This window comes from Rhea pennata, chromosome 3, assembly GCF_028389875.1.
Source record: "Rhea pennata isolate bPtePen1 chromosome 3, bPtePen1.pri, whole genome shotgun sequence".
In the NCBI taxonomy this organism is placed as follows: domain Eukaryota; kingdom Metazoa; phylum Chordata; class Aves; order Rheiformes; family Rheidae; genus Rhea; species Rhea pennata.
In genome coordinates this window covers 93897315-93919773 of record NC_084665.1, presented here as the reverse complement: position 1 = coordinate 93919773, position 22459 = coordinate 93897315, and the positions used below count along the sequence as shown (strand labels likewise).

General features: G+C 39.5%; 1 protein-coding gene and 1 long non-coding RNA gene across 3 annotated transcripts in view; one reads left to right on the top strand and one right to left on the bottom strand.

Moving 5' to 3' along the window:
- PHIP (pleckstrin homology domain interacting protein) overlaps positions 1–8782 on the bottom strand; it is a 111710-nt gene extending 102928 nt beyond the window's left edge. For both annotated transcript variants that reach the window (XM_062572826.1, XM_062572827.1), the window contains exons 1-4: positions 8478–8782; positions 8245–8303; positions 8042–8071; positions 7825–7884 (exon numbers count right to left, since the gene is read on the bottom strand). In XM_062572826.1, coding sequence (XP_062428810.1) covers positions 7825–7884; positions 8042–8071; positions 8245–8303; positions 8478–8523 — 195 coding nt within the window. In that variant the 5' untranslated portion in view covers positions 8524–8782. The remainder of the gene's footprint in view (positions 1–7824; positions 7885–8041; positions 8072–8244; positions 8304–8477) is intronic.
- Positions 8783–15968: 7186 nt separating this feature from the next.
- LOC134137910 (uncharacterized) lies at positions 15969–22313 on the top strand. The gene is made up of 4 exons (XR_009957763.1): positions 15969–16108; positions 16616–16789; positions 17281–17333; positions 22144–22313. It is a non-coding gene; the product is annotated as an uncharacterized LOC134137910 (long non-coding RNA).
- The last annotated feature ends 146 nt before the right edge of the window (positions 22314–22459 follow it).

Below are 22459 nucleotides of genomic sequence, written 5' to 3'. Positions count from 1 at the left end.
CATATGGGTTCACTTTTCTTGTCGGGGTTTTCTGGTTTTGTTTTTTAAATAAAAGCAGCATGAACAAGGCAGGCTTAATTCCACAAGCAACTTTTTAAGCAATTTTTTTAGAGCGATCTATTTGTATTATTCTTGATCATACCTATTAAAGACATTATCTTAAAATATACCTTACAGACAAAAACAGACTGCAGTGCGGGTTAAGCCACTTTATGCAAAAACTGCCAAATTACACAGCTCTGTGAATCTTCTGAATAGAAAAATTCAGAATCATCACCACTTGCTACCAAACAATATTTACATCCAACTCATTAAGAAAATGATTTAGCAATACTAAGTAAGCTGTACTCTAAAAGGAAAATAAATATACTTTATATGCACACACACACCCCTTAGAGTGACATTGGCCATTTAAATACCTGTCAGTTCCAGAAAGTTCATAAAACAATTTCAGGTGCAACATATGGATATCAACACTTGCCTCTCATTTTCCTAAATGTTAAAACTAATACATGCACAAACTTTTTAAAAAAGAGAGAAGAAGAAGAAAAAAAAAAGCGTGCTTCATTTCACTGTAAAATCTGCCAGACAAAAGTCTCTTGTCTTATTACAGGTTTTATTTGGACTTTTCTTCTACAATGAATAAAAATAGGGGAATTTTTCAGAAGTTTCACTTTTTATCTTGAAAAACTTTTGAAGTACTTTCTTCCTTGCTGGGGGGGAAGCTGCTTTTAACAAAGCTATCATGTACGCACGATAGGACTTTCAGCATTAGTGTAAGTCACAAATGAAAAAGAACGCATGTAAATTCACTTTGGTCTTAGCATCCATCCCGTTTGAAAAAGGAAAAAAATATATATATATAAAAAATAGAACCAGAATAGGGCAGCAATAAGCTAAGAAAGGACAAGGTAAGTAATTCTTTTTTTTTTTTTTTAAAAAAAAAGCTCTACTTGAAGGCTAAAATTATTGGGGTTTTTAAATAAGCGTAATAGATCAAAAGAAATGAAGTATGCAAGCTGATGTTAATTATTTTAGGGTTAATGAAAAATAAATTTGTGATGCTCATGTTCCAGAAAGAAGGAGAGAGATCTAAGGTGCAGTCTACTCATGAAGAGGCAATCCTTGCACTGATAAATTGTAAAAAGCTAAAAACAATATAAAAATATACCTACTACTCTGTCTCCTCCTCTTATTAAAAGAAAAAAAAAAGTACCTTTCAAGTCAAATGACAAGGAAGAAATCCAGTTATTTTTTTAAAAGAACATTTATGTTACAAGCTTCACAGATATAGAAAAGCCCATGACAAGCTAAGCAGGATGATGGAAATTTGTCTTGTTATCAATCACTGATCCCAAGACAAGAAAGTGGAAATGGAAGGGGGAGGGGGAACCAAACACAAAACAGATGTGCAAGTATTTAAAATTCATATAGTTATAAATGAAAAGTGCAAATTGGACTCTTTCGAATTTTTATGCCAAATCTGTGACATCAAAACAGTGTATAAACAGCACTTTCCTTTCCCTGCATCCCCCAGATGAAATTCTAGGTCGTTTCTTTCTTCCTCTTAGACTTTCTGTAATATCTAAATCTGTTCTAATCTTATAATAGAAAGGCAGAGAAGATACACTTTCACTAGTATACTGAACTAAGTCACTATTAGTTCAAAAGAGCCATTCCACATAGGCAAAATTACTAAACTTAAACATAACTGTAGATCAGTAAAGTCTAAATCAGCAAGAACAACAAGGAAGTAAAAAGTTTTCACGCCTCAAGTACAAATATTTTCTAAGAAAGTAAGATGAGGTATTACTCTCAACTTCACGCTTCTTCACCTACTAAATCAACTTCAATATCCAGAATGAATAGCATGGGCATACAAAAAATACAACTCCAACAGCTATTTGGACTAACATTCAAATTTGTTACTTTTGGAATAGCCCTAAGTGCTTGTATTTTCATTCTGCGCAGCTCTGCGTAATAAATTTAGCATCAGAATCACAATGAATGAATCAACAGAATCATGATTTGACCTAGACTCTTTCATTAATTTGTAATACATATTTCAGTTACACATAGCAAGTGTTTTAGACACCAATATGATCCTATTCTGAACTCTGCACTAAGCAGTACAGATACTGAAACACTCTCCAAGATAGTGAATTGTTTTTCAATGCTAACAGCATACTTAACTACAAGTTTGGCTGTAAACATCTTTCAGAAAAAAACGTATTTCCACATAAGAATATTTTTTTAAAAAGTCAGTCAGCCACCTTTATTTCAACATGCAAGAGCTCAATTTTACTAATACCAGTATGCATCCAAGCTGCAACTATTCCATTATATAACATACTACACAAAACAAACTCCAAATTGTATTACAATGGCTGTTCTGCTGTATCAGACCTTCAATCTAATCGAGTACCTTCTTCCACTGCCTGACTGCTTTAAAATTAGGAATTGCAATAACGCACAATTACTTTTCTCTGAAGCACGCTCTTTCTCTTTTCTTGGGGAGAGAGGGAGGCAGCAGAAGAGAGGGGAGAATTAACTGTTTTCCCAGAAGCACTTCTATTTCTGAAGTACTTTCCAATCATGCATGAGCTAAAAGGATATGGATATTTATCCCCTACATACTACAGAAATGCACACTAATTTAAGATTACTTTTCCTCTAATGAAACAGACCTATATGACATGAGCTGCCCCAAGAACATACAACTGATTTTCAACAATTTAGTGCTTTTAATAAGTGAAAGAGGAAGTAGATAATAAAAAGAACCTTAAGATAAACAGACTGCTACAAGCTTGGTACTTATCACAAAACGTTATGAATGATTAGAACATTTTCAGCTTTGTGGACTTAGCTATTACTGTGAGTGTACTTGTACCTACTTGCCTATCATAGGAAAAATACTCATGAGTTTAGAACAGATAAACCTTAGAAACCAAATATTGCTCTTTCACCCATCTCTCATTAGCATTTCTTAAATCCAATCTGAAAGACACCAAGGTTGACTTGCCAATCCTATTGATTATCTATGGAACAAACCAATACAAGGTGCTTTACACAATGAATGGGAGCTCCTCATCATAAAAACGTTAACAGTTTCAATAGAGAGTCTACAACTCATCATCTAAACTGCCAGCTATGGGAGCAATCTGTAAAAGAGAAACGCTTGACTTGTATATAGAATTAAATGATTTCATTTTAGGTTCTACATCCAATAGCAGCACTGATAACAAGACCAAACATTGTTAAACATCATAATCATTTCCATCACCAGTTCACTAAGCCTTTCAGACTACCTTCCAAAACACTGTACATGCTTTCTCCAAAACACTCTTGATAGTTCTATATGACAACACAGCTCTGGGATTTGATGAAGGTTTTGTTTTTCCTCCCTATTTATTTGCCTACATTCACAGTTTCCTGAAAAAAAAGAATGACTTGTTATTTCAGTTACTTATTAAGAAATGAAATTATTTTGGCAGTAACCAGAATACTGCATAAAAGACTTTATTACCTTAGCTACTATACCAACAATAAAACACTGCAACTATTCCCAGTTTAATGTCCCAGTTCCACAGATGCTCTTTGAAACTTCAAACACCTATGCATAACTAAAGAACATTGGAATGGCTGAAAAAAACACCTTAGTAAAGGGAGAGAGAATAGGAGGAAAGAAATGTTAGCAAAAAATAATAAATACTTTCTGAGGACAATAAAGTATATTCCACTATCTACCAAACCTATTGCACTATCACCCTATTTGACATGGTTCCTGCCCTCCTCCATCCACAACCACAACTGGTATTTCTCAACAGAGAAAAAAAAAAGACAATTACATGGATAACTTAGGTAAAACAAAGAAAGTTCATGCAATAGCTCTGATCTACACCACAATGTCAGTACTTTACAAAATCTACAAAACCTCTACAGTAGCTTTGAATTGTTAAGGAGAATTTTGATGTTCATCTTCAGCCAGTGGAAATCCACTTTCCTTCCAAAAGGGGTAAACCCAGCACGTTCCCTAGCCCTCAATATGCATTGCTACCATCTGCCCCATGGTGGTATTAGGATCAAGGTAGCTGAAGTTAGTCAGTTGAATCATCTGAAAATAGTTTTTTTACTGTTTATTTTTGAGACAGTTCAGCATCCTGATCCAACTGACTGCACACTTGGATAAGCATTACTACCTTCACAAGGGATGAAGAGAAAATGCATAGTTTTCAGCAACAACACACAATTAGATCAGCTACACCCATAATGAAACTGCAACGTGAAAAAATAACTACCCTGTAGTCAAGTGATGCACAAACAAGCTATGGTGTGTCAACATCCAGGCAAACATGTTTTTAAACCTTAACTATGCAATACTTAAAACAATGTATTTAGCCACAATATATACATAATTCCACTCCTGATAGGAGGCTTCCTCATTCTGCCAAAGCAAGCTGCTAACTCTCTTAAGACTCGATTTCCATTCCCCATTGTAAGAACTCCTCAGATTTCAAAAAAAAAAAAAAAAAAAAAAAAAAAAAAAAAAAAAATTAACAGAATTTCACAACTTACACAAGAAATCTCTCCAAACACTGAGAGATCCTATTCCTGAGAAGTCATGCCACCCTCAGTATTTAGGCTTAGAGCAACCTACCAGAGACATAACTCTCAAAGACTTTGGGATATACCACAAATAGAAATTGTAATATTGACAATATAAAAACTAGATTGACACTCTGAAATAAGAAACTACAATTTCAAAGACAGAATCCAGTAGTTTACACCACAAATGGTGACTCCAGAAAAAAATACAGAAATATTTCAATTCAAGGAAAACCATTTAAGAGTATAAAACACAGTATAATAGCTCTTCTGAATTCGTGTATTTTCTTGTAGCATTTTAGGTATTACAAGCCTGCACAGCATGTGTACCTTATAAGAAAAATGGAACATTTATTTTCACTGACCAAACAGAAGAATGGAAGTAATATACAAGATGAAAATTGTACCAGATTTAGCATTATTTGCAAAAAATAAGTTACGGCAATAAAATATCTAAGGCTGTGAATTTCAGTCTAATAATAGAAAATTAACTCTAATAAAAACTCTTAAACATGTATTTTCAAAAGAGGATAAATAAATGAGAACATAGACATTGCTTGAAAAGACAGGCTACAAAAGATCCACATAAATATATAATGAAAGGTATGGTTTTGCAAATAATAGAACAACAACAAAAAAAATCCTCAGCATTAAATTCCAACAACTGCTATATACAGTCTTTTTTCCATTCCAGACTAAAACCACAGGCTTCTAACATTACATTTACTACCAATTTTGTTTGTTTCTTAGCTTTTCTCAGCTGGTTCTATCCATTGTCACAAAAGCTTAAGGCATTCAAGTGAGAGAAATCGGTACATGACAAAACAGGCTTTCTCCAGAAAGACCAGTTAGCATCTGAAAGCTGCGTGCATAGTGCCTGTATATATGTATGTATATATATATATATATATATGTTTGTGTGTGTGTCTGTGTGTGTGTGTGCACGCGTGTGTGTGTATACATATATTTATTTAGGACAAAAAATGAAGAAATAGAGTTAAATGAACATCAACCTCCAACTTAAAAGCTAAAGATACTTAGGTTAGGAATAAATGCGTTTGTGTGAAGTACAACTCTCATCACACAAATACACTGAAAGCTGTTATATCGAGTAATACAAAGTTTACCCTTTTGGTTCTCCAACTGGAGTAGAAGTAGAGATAGAGGAAGGAGAAAAGTATCAAGCATGAAGTAATCAACTTTTTTTTTTCCTCCCTTCTTCCCACCTCTAAGTAGGGACAAACTGGAAGAAGGGCATACAGATTTTTAACAGAAAGTATATGAAAAAAGCCTAAGAAAGCCTTGTTAAGAACAGAAGACTAGCAAAAGGCAGCTTATCTCTAAATACACAAATCAGAATCAAGTCTGACTTTGGACTCCTGAAATTTTGGAGAAGCGCATCTTATGTCATCCTGACTAAATTCATATGTATCTCCATTCCACAAAATAAAAGATACTTTGAAGGCAGGATCTAAATGAAGCTTGCATTTTTTTATCAAGTCTTATCTCAATCTTTTAAGAATTTGTTTTCTTCACCTTCTCTTTTCTCACATTCTCTTTTGCAGACTACATAGGAGTCCTAGCCCCATTCTGTACTAAGATTGCACCTACAACTGCAATCTTTCCTTTAAAATTGAAAGGACAAAAAATTTATGCTAAGTTTTACCAAGTAAATTGCCATCATTGTTTGGAATGGGTAATCCAGCCTTATAGGTTAACACTACCTTTTAAAAACATACATTAATAGTGCAATATATCATTTAAAGGTACTAGCATTTTAAAACTCCTAGCTGTATTCCTCTACAGTCTTTGACTTCAAGAAAATATATAAGTATTGCAATATATTAGCGTGTTTTCAATAAGTCAAATGCAATCAGTCCTTCTACAACTACATGCTCATATCAATCCACTTCATAATCCAGAAGAAACCAATGCAATGAACAAACCTGTTCCAGCTACAATAGAAGCTTATCACTTCTACTGTAGTGTCCATAATAAATAAAATGTACATAGTTGTACATGCAACCAATCTTTAACAGCTGCCTTATGGTTGAGAACTATTCTCTCTCCTTTAACATGAACTCAGAAGTTCACCACATGTCTAAATCTCAGCAGTATTGGAACTGAGACCCAATATAACCAACCAGAAAGCTCAATGGGAAACTTTGCTTTACAAACATTACAAACCAGGAGGGTACAGCTTTCCTTTTAAATCTCATTTAAAAATTCAGCGATGACAATGCTGCACCTGTAGTGAAAACAATACTTGCAACAAGTTGCTAAGGGACGCAACTTCAACATCTTAATTGCTGTTTTCCCACAACGTCACCTGACAACATATTACTCAGGCTCACCTCTGCTAGCAGCTAGAACAAACACAACTACATACACTACTGCAATTAGTATCTCTTCTATAACAGAACCACAACTGAGAGGAAAAGCACACACTGGGAAATGAAGATTAAAAAAAAAAATCGTTCCAATCTGAGATGTAAACCAGGCAGTTTGAGTTATCACACATATTAAGTAGGTTGTATGTAGAAAACAAAGACGTGTAACACATCTTGTAAGTATGTACACACACACACAGAGCATAAGGACGGGATACTTCGGAGCAAAGTCACCTCCAGTACAGATCCCGAGACAGGTTTACAAAGGCGGGGGGGGGGGGGAAGGAAAGAAAAATTCCGCCCGCACGCACCGGGCCGGGGCCGATCGCGCCCCCCGCGCCGCCGCCGCCGCAGCAGCAGCCGCCCGCGGCCACGGTGCGCGCGCACGCGCGCGGGGCGGGGCGGCGAGGGGCGGGGCGCAGCGCGCCGCCGCCGCCTGGCGGCCGCCGGCGCTGGCCCCGCCCCGCGCTGCCTCCCGCCTGCGCGCAGCGCCTCCATGACGTACCCTCACCGCCGGCCCAGGGGCTCCGCCGCTCCCGCTTTAGGGCGCTTGTTGTTCCTCACCCCGCGCCGCGGCACCACGCGTGAGGGGTTGCCCGCTCCCCGCAGGGCCTCCCCCTGCTCGCCTCAGCCCTGCACGTTTCTCCCCGGGGCTGAGGACGAGGAGAAGGCCGAGGGTTTTTTCTTTTTTTAATCCTTCTAAGTTTTTTTTTTTAAGTTGTATTTTTTGCGGGAAATTCAATTTTTATTGAGCTCAAGGAGAGAGAGAAATAAAAAAAAAACACAACCCAACTTTGCCCGCCGTATCGCGCTCTGCCGCGGCTCTTACCAGGTTCTCGTAGCTCCGGGGATGCTCCTTGCCCGTCCAGTCCGTGCGCTTGGGCAGCAGCTGGCGGGGGAGGAAGCAGAGACACGGTGTGAGCCGCCCCCCTCCCCGGGCTGCCCCCCAGCCGTGCCCGCGATGGGGCGGGGGAAGCGGGAGAGCGCCAGGGAAGGGGGAGGGAGGCCGCAGGCGGGGCGAGCGCCGGGCGTGCGGCGCCGCTTACCTCTTTCTCCGCCACTTCTCGGATCAGGACCTGCAGCAATAACAAAAGGGGGGGAAGAAAGGACGGAATAAAAAGAGGAGAAGAGGGGGGGTTAAAAAAAATAAATAAAAAAGAGGCGAGGAGAGAGAGAAAGAGGTTGCGAGCGCGCCGCCCTGCCCGGCCGCCCCCTCCCCGCCAGGCCCGCGGCGCCATCCATCCCCTACCTGAGCCGCTTGCTGGCAGGGTCCGTCCTCCAGAAAGCGGGCGATGAGGAAGTAGAGCTCTGAGGGGAGAGCAGAGGCGGTGAGGGCTGGAGCGCGCCCCGCGCCCGCGGCTCTCTTTCTCCCTCCCCGCTCCCCGCCGCCCCTTTCTGGCTCCCGCTCGGTTCCCGCCGCCCCGCACGGCGGCTCTGCCTCCCGCCTCCCGCCCGCCCGCCCTCGCCCGCCGCGGCACTCACCCGCCCGCAGCTCCGCCGTGTGCCTGCTGCCGCTGTCCCCGGACATGGCGAGGCGAAAGCCCGCGGCTGGGGAGGGGGGTGGGGAGTGGGGGTGGGGGGGGGTCGGGCCGCGCTCCCCCGGCAGCGTCGGGGCCCTGCGAAACGCGTCCGCCCGCCCGGTAGCTGTCACTGTTCGTTCACCAGGAAGAGTCTCGGCTCCACCATTCAACCCACGGGCAGGAGGAGGAAACAACAACTCACGGCAGCCCGCCGCCAACGCCGCCGCCGCCGCCGCCGCGAGCCAGCCGGCGCGAGCGAGCGAGCGCGATCCCTCCGCCCGGAGAAAGAGTCCCCTCCTCCTCCTCCTCCTCCGCGCCCCCCGCCTCAGCCCTCCCCCGGCCCCTCGCGCCCCTCCGAGCCGCGCCGCGCCGAGCCGCCCCTCCCCCCGCGCCCGCGCCGCCCGGTGCCCGGCGGCGGGGGCGGCCAGGCGGCGAAGGGGAAGGGGGGGGGAGGAGGATGAGAGCCTGCGCCGCCGGCCCCTTCTCCCCGGCCACGGCCCCCCGCGGCCGCAGCAGGCTCGGGACAGAGAGCGGGGGGGGGGGGGGGGAGAGGGCGAGCGCTACGCGTTTATTAGCGGGCGGGCGGGCAGCCGGCCGGCTACGGAGGAAGATGTCGGAGCGGCAGAGGCGGGGCGGGCGGCTGAAAGGCGCTTTCTCTGCGAGGTGCGGGCGGCCGGCGCGCGGAGGGATACGACGCACGCGAGGAGGGGCGGGAGCGCGCGCGCGCGGGCGGGTCGGCAACGGCTGCTCGCGGCGGCGGCGGCGGCGCTGGAAGTTACCGAGTTTCAGTGTTGCAGAAATGGGGAAGGAAGCGAAGCCAAAATGCCCCCGGGGAGCGCGGCCCCGCTGGGGAGGCGGGCGGAGGAGGCCCAGCCCTGCCCCCGCTCCGCCGGCTGCCCCCTCCCCCGCCGCCAGGCCCCTCCCGGGCGCGGGGCCGCGGCGGCCCCGCGGCTCCCTCGGAGCCATGTCGGCGCCGGGGCGCTGCCGCGGTCACGCGTGGCGGCCGCTGCTGCCCGCGGCGTTGCGCCCCGTGTGCTGCGTGAAAAAAAAAAAAAAAGAAAAAAGCGAGAAAGCAGAAGCGGGCTGCTTTGGTTGCTCGGCGCTGTGCTCGGGGCTGGATGGCGGGCGGTGGCCATCTCCGCGAGGGCTGCGGGTGACGGGCTGGCAAAGCGCTCTCGGTCTTGTAACTTCAAAAACGACGACGACGACCAAAAAAAAAAAGATAACGATGTTGTTAATTATTCTGGCTGCTAGCTAAAACCGGGCACACGGGACTGGCGAACCTTCCGGCTGCTGGGAGCAGCGGCGAGAGGAGGAGCGCTGCCAGCGTGAGGACGAGCGGGCGATGGCGACGCTTGCAACCTATGGCTGAACTGGAGGTAACTCGCTAGCGGATCGATAACCCGCCGAAGGTTCCTGAACGGCTGCGGTATCGCACGAAGCCCCGGTTAGCGATTAAGGCTCCTAAGCGGCTGCGCTCGCTTGCAGGGCGCCGAGCGGCCGCGCCGGCTGGTGTCGTAACTAGCTGCAGGCTGCTTGCAGCCGAAAAAAGGAAAAGAGAGTAAAAGCCAAGCAAACTTCCTCTGGTTACTATTGCACTTTTAAAACCCGTACCTAAGGAGGGAGGGGGTTGGAGGTGCCTGATGAGTTGTCTCAGTGATTTGCAAGGCAGCTATGCTTTTGCAGGTCGGCTCGGGGCCTTGCAAGAATGAATGTGTTTGCAGACAATGAGAGCGAATTTAGCAGTGATCGATGCAAACGGGGAACGCTGTCATTGCCTAACGCAGCAGTTATTAACCGCTCCAGCCCGCCAAGCAGAGCCAAAAGTGCGTTTCAAACGGTACAGAAACTAGACAAAAATAGTCTGCGAGCAAGGAGCCTGGAACTCTCCGCTATGTAACTTTTAATCAAATTCAATTTAAACAGTGTTTCTGTGCAGCTGGGGACCGGGGCAGGGGGGTGGCTGAGTTTGGGATTTTTACGTGTGTGTTTCCAAGGCCCACAAGCCTGGTTTATGAGCCTCCTGCCTCAGCTTTGTGCTTGGCGTAGGGAGAAGGCTCGCTGCGGCTTCCCTTCTACTTTATCGCCCGGCTGTAACCATGAGAGAAAGGAAACTAAAATGTCACAGACTTCCACAAAGTCACGTTATAAAAAGTGATAAAAAAAACTGATTCATATAGCAAATGCCTGGTGTCGAGGTATTTTGGCGTACAATTATCAAATGTTCTAAAAATCATTAAAATCATAATGTAACGTGGGCTGTAATCATCAGGGTAAATGGATTCCTTAGTATAGATATATTTTGTAGTATTAAAATTGTGCATATTAGATTTGATCAGTTTATCTGTAAATACCCTCATTTAATATATTTCAAAATGTATGTGTGACTCCCTTTTCCTTCCTTCTACGCCAATAACCATTCCATGTTTCAGCTTTATTTTAAATCAACACTTCAAATAATTGAAATGGCAATTAAATCATATTTACCATCTAATAAAGATTTTAAAATAAAATGACTTGAGTCTTTACTTAGTGATATAAAATATGTATTGTAATAACTCTCATAGGTGGCTCTCATAACAAAGGACTACATGAATAATGTGATTAACATTTTAATTTCCCTTGATGTTTGTATATAACAGTATACTTATGATATCACTAAACCTATAACTAAGGAATAGAAAAATTTTTAACAGTGAAAGAGTCTGAAAGTAGAGGAAAACTACCCCAAATATTTTGAACTTTCCTGTTCTTTTGGCAACTCGTAACTTTTTCTGATGCAGCTTAAAAGACAGCCCACAGGATCAAAATGTTCTTGCTATTTTCATAGTAAAATAAAGATTGACTTTTATATAATTTTTATTACAGCACCTAGCAAAATGGAATCTCAGTCCCTAACCTGGGCCTGACCACTGCAGTAATACAAATAATATTTAATAAACAGCTTTTACAAACATACAGTCCACCTAGCTGTTGCATTTTGTAGTTCATTTTACAGATGAAAAGTGATGATTTTATTTTTTTTGGTTGGTTGGTTGTGGCTTAACATGTAAGTCACACTGGCCACAAGAGGAGATGCGGAATTATTTTTGCTTGGTGATGCTTGTTGAAATGAGTTTAAAGAATTTCTGCAGCAGTAAAAAATATTCCATTAATTTTTCAGACATATTCTAACAAATTTTTCCTGTTGCCATTCAGTGGAGGATGTTTTTGTTATGTACACAAGCATGAAAAAATATTCTTATCTTTGAATTTTTACAATCTTAAATGCTATGCTTTCAAATGATTCCTTTTGTGTATTCTTGTCACATTATTCTTAAATAAAACTACATCAATTTTGCTTTGTCACTGAGATAATGCTTTTTATGGGATATTTCTATTTTGAAAGTTCTTCATTAAAAAGAATGTAATGAAATTATTTTCCTTCAGATTTAACTGTTAGAGTAAAAAGAAAATCTCATAGATTATTTTAATCTGATAATTTGTTTGTTTTAACATCTGATAGTTTCTTGATTTACCTACTCTTTCTGCAGATGTTAAGCATTCCAATGTTTTATTTGTGGTTTTTAAATGTGAAGATTCACAAGTGTTCACTAAAAATAATTTTGTATAAAAGCAAGAATAAAGTTTAATAGATTTTGCTGTTATAAAGTTGGCATGTAAAATTTACAGTCACGTATGGACTAAGTCAAAATTTATTTTTTTGCCCTACTTGGCACTTTGTCCTGATTTCCCCCCCCCCCCCCCTTTTCTTTTTTTTGTTTACCTCAAAGGTGTTCATCAGTCTTAAGTGTCCAAGTACAGGTATGTTAGAGATAACTCTCTTGAATTACTGGTCACTTTTTGAGAAATAAGAACATAATATCATTGATTTCTTCTTGATTTTTGTGTATCTTGATACAGTTTCTTTATTATCATTATTATTATTTGTCCGCCATAATACTTGATATTGCTTAGCAGTATAGCTTAATTTCTTGCAACATTACTTGAAACTTAATGGCTGCACTTCCCAGTATGAAAATACTTTCTGTTTTTTTGTTAAATCTGACATTTAGAGTCTGTAAATCAAGTGACAAGTTGAACAATTTAGCTTCATACTACTTAAATATTTGAAGCATTGTATTTGGGGATGTGTTGTTTGAGAACAGTATTAAACATTGACTATACTTTCCTTTCCTTTTTTTTTTTTTTTTCTTTTTTTTTTCTTCTCAAAGCATAAGTATCATGACCAGTTGCTTGCCTTTTTGTGGCTGTTGGTTCTCATTCTTGAAACTAACCATTAATTTTTCAGGAGTGAGAAGAGTGATTTTACTTGTGAAGCCAGCCAACATTTTTTTGTTACTGTGTATATGAAGTATCTGCAAGAAGGACCAAATTTGCCAAAACACAAGTAAATTCCTTCCACATTTCTTAATGATAATTATATTGTAAATTATTATTTATAATTACAATATAATTAACTAGCTTCCTATCAAAATGGTCATAAATATTCACTTGTTTACACTTTGTGCCAAGAATCTATTCCTTTTGCATTGGTAACTTAGATGAACTTTCAGCTTCTACCAAATGCTTAGCCAGTGTGTATTCCACCCGTATCAGATATTAAATACTGAACTGTTTACTTTAATTCTTTACTTCTTTTTCCTTTATCGATACACCCATTACCACAGAACTCGGATGTTCTTCCACTCAAACCGAAATACACCATTTCATGTTTTACTTTCTCCTGCCTGTTGGCAAAAAAAATTTGTATTACACAGACTACCATCGATATTTACAAACATTTTTGTAAAAGCACACAAATAGCTTAACCCCTGACAAAGAAGTTTCTAAATATTCTTACCATGTGTGGGTAGAAGAGTAAAGCAAAATTAAGTCACTTATGAAAATAATAATTCATTTTTTAATAAATAACAAACTATGAATCTACCATCAAGCTGTTAAAACTGCATCTATATGTCATTTAGTTTGAGCAGCAAATGAATCTAGATAAAATTCATCAAATAACCCTAAACAACGCTTTAGTCGGCTGTTACCCAAATAAATGTGAATTGAACCTACAATAACATTCTTTTGGTTTCACTGTTACATCTTTGAGTGAATACAGAAAACTTCCATTATCAAGAGAAATTAAGAATTGGAGCTATGTAATTCCTACAAAATACTCCTACTGAATAAAGTAATTCTGTTGTTTTATTTAAGGGTTTGTGGGGTTTTTTTTGTTTGTTTTTTGGGGGGTTTCTTTTTTAAGTCATGTAGTTTGTGCTCCAGTGTTTTGTAAAAGACTTTCAATTGAATTTACTGGATCAGTTTGACAGGACAACTTTGTATGTGGAATACATTCCCTAATTGTCCAAAGAAATTTAAGAAAAAGATTTAACTGCTGTACTTAATTGTTCAGTATTGCACTGTTCTTTACAGAGAATCTTGGATATTTGCCACTTTCAGTTTCACATCCATTTGAGGCCTCCAAGGGTATTTGAAAATTCTAAGGATTATTTTTTTAAGTGTTACTTTGAAAAAAAATTATTTACAAGCTACATTTTAGAGGAGATCTACTCCATAATTAATATTGAGTAGGAAAAAAAAATGTTTACTATGTTGCTTTAGAGACTGGCAGTTATTTTGTTAGGTCATTGCTTCTAGAAAACTTTTGAAAACATTTGCTGTTACTATACCTGCTAGCAAAGATAAATTCTTTTTAATTAAAATATGCTGTTGTTAATCAGAAGAAATCCAGTACTGCATTTTAAATCTAAGTGACAAATTCTGTTTGAATTAATAGCATAAATTGCAAAGTTTACCAATAGACACATTTTAATAGCGTCTTTCAGTGACTAATCATTTATCCGTATGTTTTTCAAAATGAAAAGATAGATTTCTGTTTAACTAAATTTGAGGGCCATTTTGTGAACTGAGATTTGGCCTAGTAGAAATGCAACTTGTAAAAATACAGATGAGGGTTTGGCTGTTCAGAATGGGGCTAGTTATCAGTCGCTTTGGTGTAGATTTGGAATTTCTCTGAAGCTAATACAGTGGACTGGTACAGATTTACATCAGTATGGTAACTTGAAAGATTCTGTCATAATGCGTATAGTGTGATATAATTGTTAATATGTAATTATAAGAAAGGTGGAAGGAAAACATTTAAATGTTTACAGACACCCAATATGAAATTTAGATAAAAACAGAGGAGATAATGAGAAGAATGAGGGAGACCTACCTAGACAAGATATGGGCAAAACAATGCTAACTAAAATTTGATGTTATACTCAAAATCCTCTGCTGAAAGGAAGAGATAGTCATGCTCTTTCTGGGGTCCTAAATCAATATAAGAAAAAAAGCTGGACTCAAGAAACAGTAGTAAATCTTTTACGAAGACCTATTTATAATATATTCTAAAATTAAAAATACAGGATTTTTTTTCTAGAACTCTAATATGAAACCAAAGACACAAACAAGTGATGCACTGTGTTTTGGAATACTATGTCAATTTTTTTACCTTATTGCAAAAGAATTAGAGTTCAGAGATAAGGAAAATAGTTAAGATGAAAGAAGAAATATTCTAATTATTAAAATTATTCTAAGAGCAAGCAAACTGAATAAATTATTTGAAGGAAGTAATATCAAAAATACAGAATACAAAATACCTGTTAAGGAGATGAAGCAGGATCTTCTGAAAACTCTAGGATACAGTTAAGAACAAAAATCAGTGAAAGATTCCAACTCAAAATGTTGTTTTTTCTCCTATCACAAAATATAGTCATCCTGTCTCTACTTTTGCCTCCAAAATCACTCAAGCAAAGATTTCAGTAGACTTCAGAAGAACTGATATTTATATTTATACTGATACGAATATCCAGTGATAGTCCAAGCACAGGACTAGACGGCTCATTAGTGTGCTCCAATACAGCCTTGCTGTGTTGCTAGCTTTACGACAACAGTTTTTCCTGAGTGTTTCCCTCTAATGTTGTTTCACGTTCCATTCAGAGCTGTGAATTTCTACTTCTCTGTAGCAGAGATACCTGCTTTCCCCGAAACAGTAATGATGTAGTGCAAGTAGTACCAAACTTTGCACTTAAAGGTTTTACTGCTGTTAGCATGGAATCATTTGGCTGACAGTGCCTACGTTGAGTAGTGTGTGTGATTTGTCAATCATCCATGACATAAACATCACTGAGAGTCTCATCTCCACTTATTGTTCAGTCTTTTGAGAAAATTCTGAGCTGTTGATCCAGATTTCCTAATGTTTTGTTTTGTATTTGTATTCCTCTGTAGCGTACACTTGGTGCCTTAAAGGATTTTTTTTTTTCTTTTTGAGTTTGCCTGGACCTACGGCAGCAATGTTCTGGTTTACCAGGTAGGCATGGTTTACTAATTGAGATATAAGCTGTGTGAGGTAGCTGCTGATTTAAAATCATGGACTCAATCTCTTGATTTTACAGATATCAGAGTACAGGAGACAGTAAGCGTGATTAGACCACAGATGACCCTTGTACCCCATGAAGCTATTAGGTGTTTTGTTTGCTTCCTCGTTTTTAACCTGCTACTAATGTAAACTGGAGACTTGCATGCGTGCTTCTCTTTTCCCAGGTGAGGACTCACTCCAAGGTTAAAAGATTGTGCTCACTGTAGCCCAATTAATCTTGAGTTATTCCACGCAGAATGGAGCAGCTTAAATAGTGGAGACAAGGAAGAACCCGTTTTCAAGGATATCTAGCCAGGTAGCTGGACCATGCGCTTAGGAGGCGCGGATTACGGTTTTCCTCTTTCCCGTGGAAGAATTTGAGCTGAACTTAGATCTTCCGCACACAGACCTGATTGGAATAAAACTACATGGCTGGCGGAGAAAAGGCACAGCTGCTGTTCGGCTCGGGCCCAGGCTGGTCAGTGCGCTCTGCGAACGCTTGACGCCTGGGGCTTGCAGGACAAGCAGGGGATTTGTGGACGCCAGGTTAGTTAGAATAGGCAGCTTTGGGTACAGTCAGAAGTCTTAGACACCCAGATGCTTTTACAGTTGGAAAATTAGGTATCTACGTTTTCAACTTGGGCATCCAAAAATTATTTTATAGTTATACTGTTACACATATTCTCACCTAGCTTTGGGTCAGTTTATCACTGCCAGGAGTTCATTCAACAAGATTTGGAGTGGCGGCATGCTACCAGGTTGTTTTTTGTTGAAGCTCAGACCTCCAGATCAAGTAAAAACCACGGAACTGAACTTCATCTTCCAGTATTCTTTCAGTGCGACTAATTGCCTCTCAGTAGGCCTGTGTAAGTAAAGCCCTGAATAATGTTTAAATTCAATCAATTAATATTAAAAAAAAAAGAGATATCTTATATATGGACTGAATTAATTTAGTTTGTGACCAGAATAACAAACTCCAAAACTAGAACCATGTAAAAATAAATGCTTGGGTATTTCTTGAACAGCTCAATTTAGTCTTTGTAAGACATCTTGTTTTTTGTATGTAAGTTTGGAAGTGCTTTAAAAGACAAATGTCTGTATAGCATTAATTTAACCTTCCACCTAACAACTGCTTTAAATTCGAATCACCTAATTCACATACAAGTATTGCCAAACCTACCTGTCAATATTTGAGGAGCTGGGTCCTCCAAAATCCTTGCCTAAAAATACTGATTTTTTTTATTTATATGTTAGGTATACTAGGTCTTAAGAAACAGTTTCGTGATGTTTTATGTTTATCTGATACACATTTTTTTATAGATGAAAGCTGAGACTCCCACAATTTTCTTTCTTCTAGATCTGAGTGATAAACAACAAACTCCTGCAAGCTGAGAAATAAAAATAGCAGAGGTAAGAAATAATTCTATATGATCTAATACAACTCAGAGATTGTTAAGGATTGGGAAAAGTCAGAGCAGCTGTTCTATTCAGGAATCACCCATAAGAAATCTGGGTAACCTATAGAAAATAATATACTAACTTTAAAAAAAGGATCATAAGCATCCTTTTGGTCACACATTCACAAAACTTAATCTTTAGGACTCAGATTAAATCTTAAATTTCAACAAATAGTTAAGCTTAAGAGAATTCTGGAAAATGTGTTTTGTACAAACATAAAAGGGAGTTGCCTAATAAACTACCAAACGTATTTCTTACAGAGCCTGCCAGTTCACAGTTCTTGAGTTTTGGTTTTGCTGTTTTTAAGGCAACTAAGGAATTAAGTGAAGAAGTAGCAGATAAATCAACAGAAGTCCGGGCAAGTCAGCTGTGCTATATAGCAAACTCCAGAAAAAGATGTAAAGCCATTTAAAAATTGAAAGGGTGGAGGAAAAGAGGAGAGGGAACAGTCCCTACTACACTGAAAAAAGTTACAGCAGCTTGCCATCCCTCAGCTAAATGTCTGAGTTAAAGAAGAGCTGATTTATGCCAGTATTCATAATGAGTAACTTAAGATCACAGAGGTTCCACCTGAAGTTATAATATTGATGTCTTTTGTTACTTAAAGTTAAACATTACAGTAGTTTCCCAAGACCCAGAAGAACATTTGCTTTTCTCAGATTCTTGATAACCGTAACCCTTTGGCCTTTTCATTCATTAGAAGAATGGCAAAAAATGCATTTGTCCATGTTTTAAGCACTATATATTCACACTGCTACCTCTTGCTAGCTTTGCAAGGCAATCTTAAAAGTAAGTTCTTAGACCAGATTCAGACTTATCCCTCCTTATTTTATTCCCCAGAACCATTACAGAGAACTTACAGGAAGATCAGAAACCATGAAAGGCACAAAACAATTATCTGAAACACAGGAGTTTCTATCCCCTGTAAAGAAATGTGAAGATCATAAGACAATTTCTTTTCTTCATCATAGCTATCATGTAAAAATTATTTTCAAAGTAGTAAACACTCTAAAAAAATAGTTAGGAAGAGGTAATCACCTACCTAATCTTTTTCTTTGTTTTTCCTAAAAAAAGCACTTCCCAAGAAATTCTAAAAATGTGCCACCATCTCGGCTCTCTGCTTATTCCAGTGAAATTCCTTTTCTTTTGAAATCCTTTTTGAGTCCTAAAGAAAACAGTCCAAGTTAGAAGTCCTAAATCACATTCCTTTCTTTGGGTCTTTTAATCTAAACTAAATAATTAACGTAAGTAAAATAAGCAAACACACCAACTGAAACTGGCTTTTTGATTTATGGTCCACCGTTCTCGTAACATGCAATATTTTATGAAATTAAAAAATAACTCTGAAATATGCTGTCCATGTAAATTCCCAACCCTGAGTTTCAGTTTAAATCTCTGGGTTACCAGCCTCCTTGGATTCTTGTTCTGCTTGCAGTAGAACAGCAGGTGTGGCACAAACCTAAATGCCTCTCAGTCCATTCACTGCTGAGTGTACTCGATGTTATAGCTCCACAGGAGTGCAGCTACTGGAATATTTATATAGAACACAATTTTGAATTGTAGTGTGCAGAAGGTAAGGAGTAGTTGTTGCTGTGTTCTTCATTCTTTAATTGTATCAGTACTAGTAAACTGAACAGTACCTGAGCCCACCTTATTTCTGAGGCAGATTGCCATGCTCTTGGCCATGTCCATATTATTAAACTCTTTTTAACCGCCAGAACAGGCTGCACCTAAATTGCCGACTAGGGCTGTGCTAATCCGTGAACCATGCCAAGGACTGCTTGGGAGAATGCTGGTTGGCCTGAGCCAAAAGCAGGGACTATGGGGACAATTTAATAGCGTAGGCTGCTGGGTTCAGGTGCCTAGCCCCAAGTCCTGACACTGTTTAATTTGCTAATACAGTCATAGCCTTCGTGATTCGCAACCAGCAACCTGAAGTAAAGGGATGTGTGTCAGCATGTGCTTAAAACAAAAAGGTCACCACTGTCATTTACTTCTAAAAGTCAGATCTCAAGTCTTTTTACTGAGGTATGATACACAGATTATGGACTGAGCCTGTAACTGCATATATCCAAAACAGATGTGCTTTTTCAGGAAGCTTTAGAGGCTGAGCTAAATCCTAGCTTGTTTGTAATAAACACTAATACATGTCAGTACTTTTTTGCACAGCTTCCAAATTATTTGATTCTTCATTCTGCCCGGCAAATAAAGACATAGCTCTGAAATGCCTTTCAGAAATGCCTTTTTTTTTTTTTTTTTTTTTTTTTTTTTTAATAAAATGAGGACTTGAAGTTTGTGGTCTTGTTTTCCTTTGACCAGTGCATGAGTAAAAATACTGATAGATCATTATGTATATCATATATATACAGCAGATGTGGGATTTGATACAGATATCAAATATTGCCCTATCATTTGATGCAGGTCTGTAGGTATTGTTGTCAAGAGTTTGGAGTGGGTATCTTAGGCTTATGGAATACTGAATAGCTAGAGCCCATCATAGCTTGCATTTTCCTAGTTCTAGTTCATGAAAATCCCATGACAACCTCAGACACAGGGCACCTGAGATTCAAGTAATTGATCCCACAAGCTTTTTAGGACCACATTAAAGTTATTCAGAGAAGGAAGTGTCTCCTGTTGACAAAGAACAGAATAAAGCTGCTGAGAAGTTGAGAGAAAACAATGTTACATTAAATGGAGATAAACATCAATTAGCAGTTGTAAGGGACATTCATAATCTCTCATAATCAATTCAGAACACTGTAAAATTAGGTACTTAAAAACAGTGAAGGTCTGGCTGCAGTTGTTTGCAACGATTTAGTGCAAAGGAGATGCTATGGTGATCAAATACTTTGCTGGACCTTACTAGGAACTGGAAGGCGAGTGCATGAAGACCACTGGAAAGAATCCTTAAATGGGATTTGAGCTTAAAGCTTCTTACTGTCTTATCTAGTGAAAATAGGTCTATTGAGAGGAAATCCTGTTCTGAAAAAAGTAATAGAGAACTGAGTTCTTTATTTCTGGTCCAACAATAACATAAAAAGAATCAGAGGATCTGTTAGACGTGGCAAATGCATTGTTGTAAAGAGATACATGATATTGAATGGGTAATTGTCTAATTGCTTCCTGAAATAAAAGGGGACAGTCAGCATCTTCCATGTTTGTTCATATAAAACAAGGCTATTGGTGATAAATCAAATCAGTCATTGAATCTTGTAGCCATTTAGTATTTACACTGCAGGCTGCTTTAAACACATTACTTCTATGTGTTTTAGGATCTGTAGACCTAAAGCACCATCCTACCCTGAAAGGGTGAACTAGGTCGTAAGGACTTCTATTAGCTGAAACCTTCATCAGATGAAGAGCATATCATTGTTTTCCCTTAGAAGATCCAGCACTTCAAGAAGTTTGACACTCCCATGATCATACAAGAGTGAATCAAACATTGGCTTGACAGAACCAAGGTGTTCAAACATCAGTTACTTAAAATCTGTGCAGCAGTCACCCCCCTGAAACTCTTGCAGTTTCAGCACTGTAGACGACATCTGCTTGGAAATACAATTTCATTTTCCCCCCTCACCTTTGGGATACTTCTACAGCTATATTCAACTGTTGCCTTAATTGTGCTTCAGCTCAACATTTCAAAATTAGTTTTGTATGTTTTTCATATTCGTAATGCCATCTGTAACACAGGACAACTAATTGTCTCCCTTAATGAATTCCTGTTAACATTATCCATATTCCAGTATCCTGGAATAATTGTTGATAGCATTCTGACTTGCAGTGACCACTTAACAGAACCAGCTGCCAAAGAAAGCAGAGCCAACTTTATGACAGTTCTTGGGGAATACACCCTTTCGCTTCTACTCTGCCCATGCTCTGTATCTTCATTTGCAATCTTCCATCTCACCTAAAAGTCTGCTATGTATTGTCACTGATATGAAGAAGCAAACTTCTCAGTAGCAGCTTGATGCCAGGCAAAATTGCTTATGCTAGCCAATTGCCTCCATGCCAAAAAAAGGGCAGTAAGATTCTGTCTTCTAGATACATTTTCCGAAGAGCTGCATATGTAGAGGCTGTAGACTTTTCATTCCATCACAGAAGATGGCTATGTCTATAGACTTGTTTATAGACCATACTGGCTTTGGAAGGGAGCGTGAACTGCAAATGCTGTGTTCACTAGCAACGATAACTAACAAGGAATAATCTCTGTACAGTCGATTTCTAATGACTGGAATAATTAGTATTCCAAATAGGACCAATGGGGAAAAAGAAACCAAGCTTGTTTATAAATAGAATATGATACATTTATGAAGTTGTATAATATGATGTGACTGCAAACTCATCAAGTGTCCTAGTAGTTATCCTACAAGTGAAAAATTGGCACTGATACATAAATGATACTTAATTGTAGAAATGCAGCTAGGCAGTTTGTTTTCTGTCTTGCCCTCACAGAAATAAAAATTTTAAAATTACAAGATTCACTAGAGATGTATCCTAGAGGAAACAAAAAAGTATAGTACACTCACTAACTTGATTTTTGATAGAAATCTTCAGGGGAAAAAAAATACAGTAATACTTGAGGCTTGCTTATGCATTCTAAGAACTTTACCCTCTATTTCTCTCTTGCATCTATTCCTAGAAGAATCAGTTTCTCTTGTGATGTATAAGCTCTCTTCTTCTACACTCATTATCCCAGAAGAGAGAGTCACACTATTTTCCTTTTACTGTTTTTTTTCCTTCTTTCCTGCCTTGTTTTCCACAGAATAACATTGATGTTGCAATCACTGCAGAGCACTCAACACACCTCCTCTCCCATGCTCAACTGCAATGGAATGCTCTTCAGCTTCATCCTGGAACATCCCACAGCCACCTCCTGTTGCCACAGTTGAGTGACTCCTCCCTCCTAGGCCTACTGGGCAGCTGTTGCTAAAATTATAGTAAACCGAGATTCAAAAAAAATTCTCAAAACTCTACTCCTTTTTATTTTCAGTTATCCTAGATGTGGTATATTTACATCAGTTTCTTGATCTCTTAATGGTTATAAATGCCTTTAGGTTATTGAAAGAGTGGAAAAGATC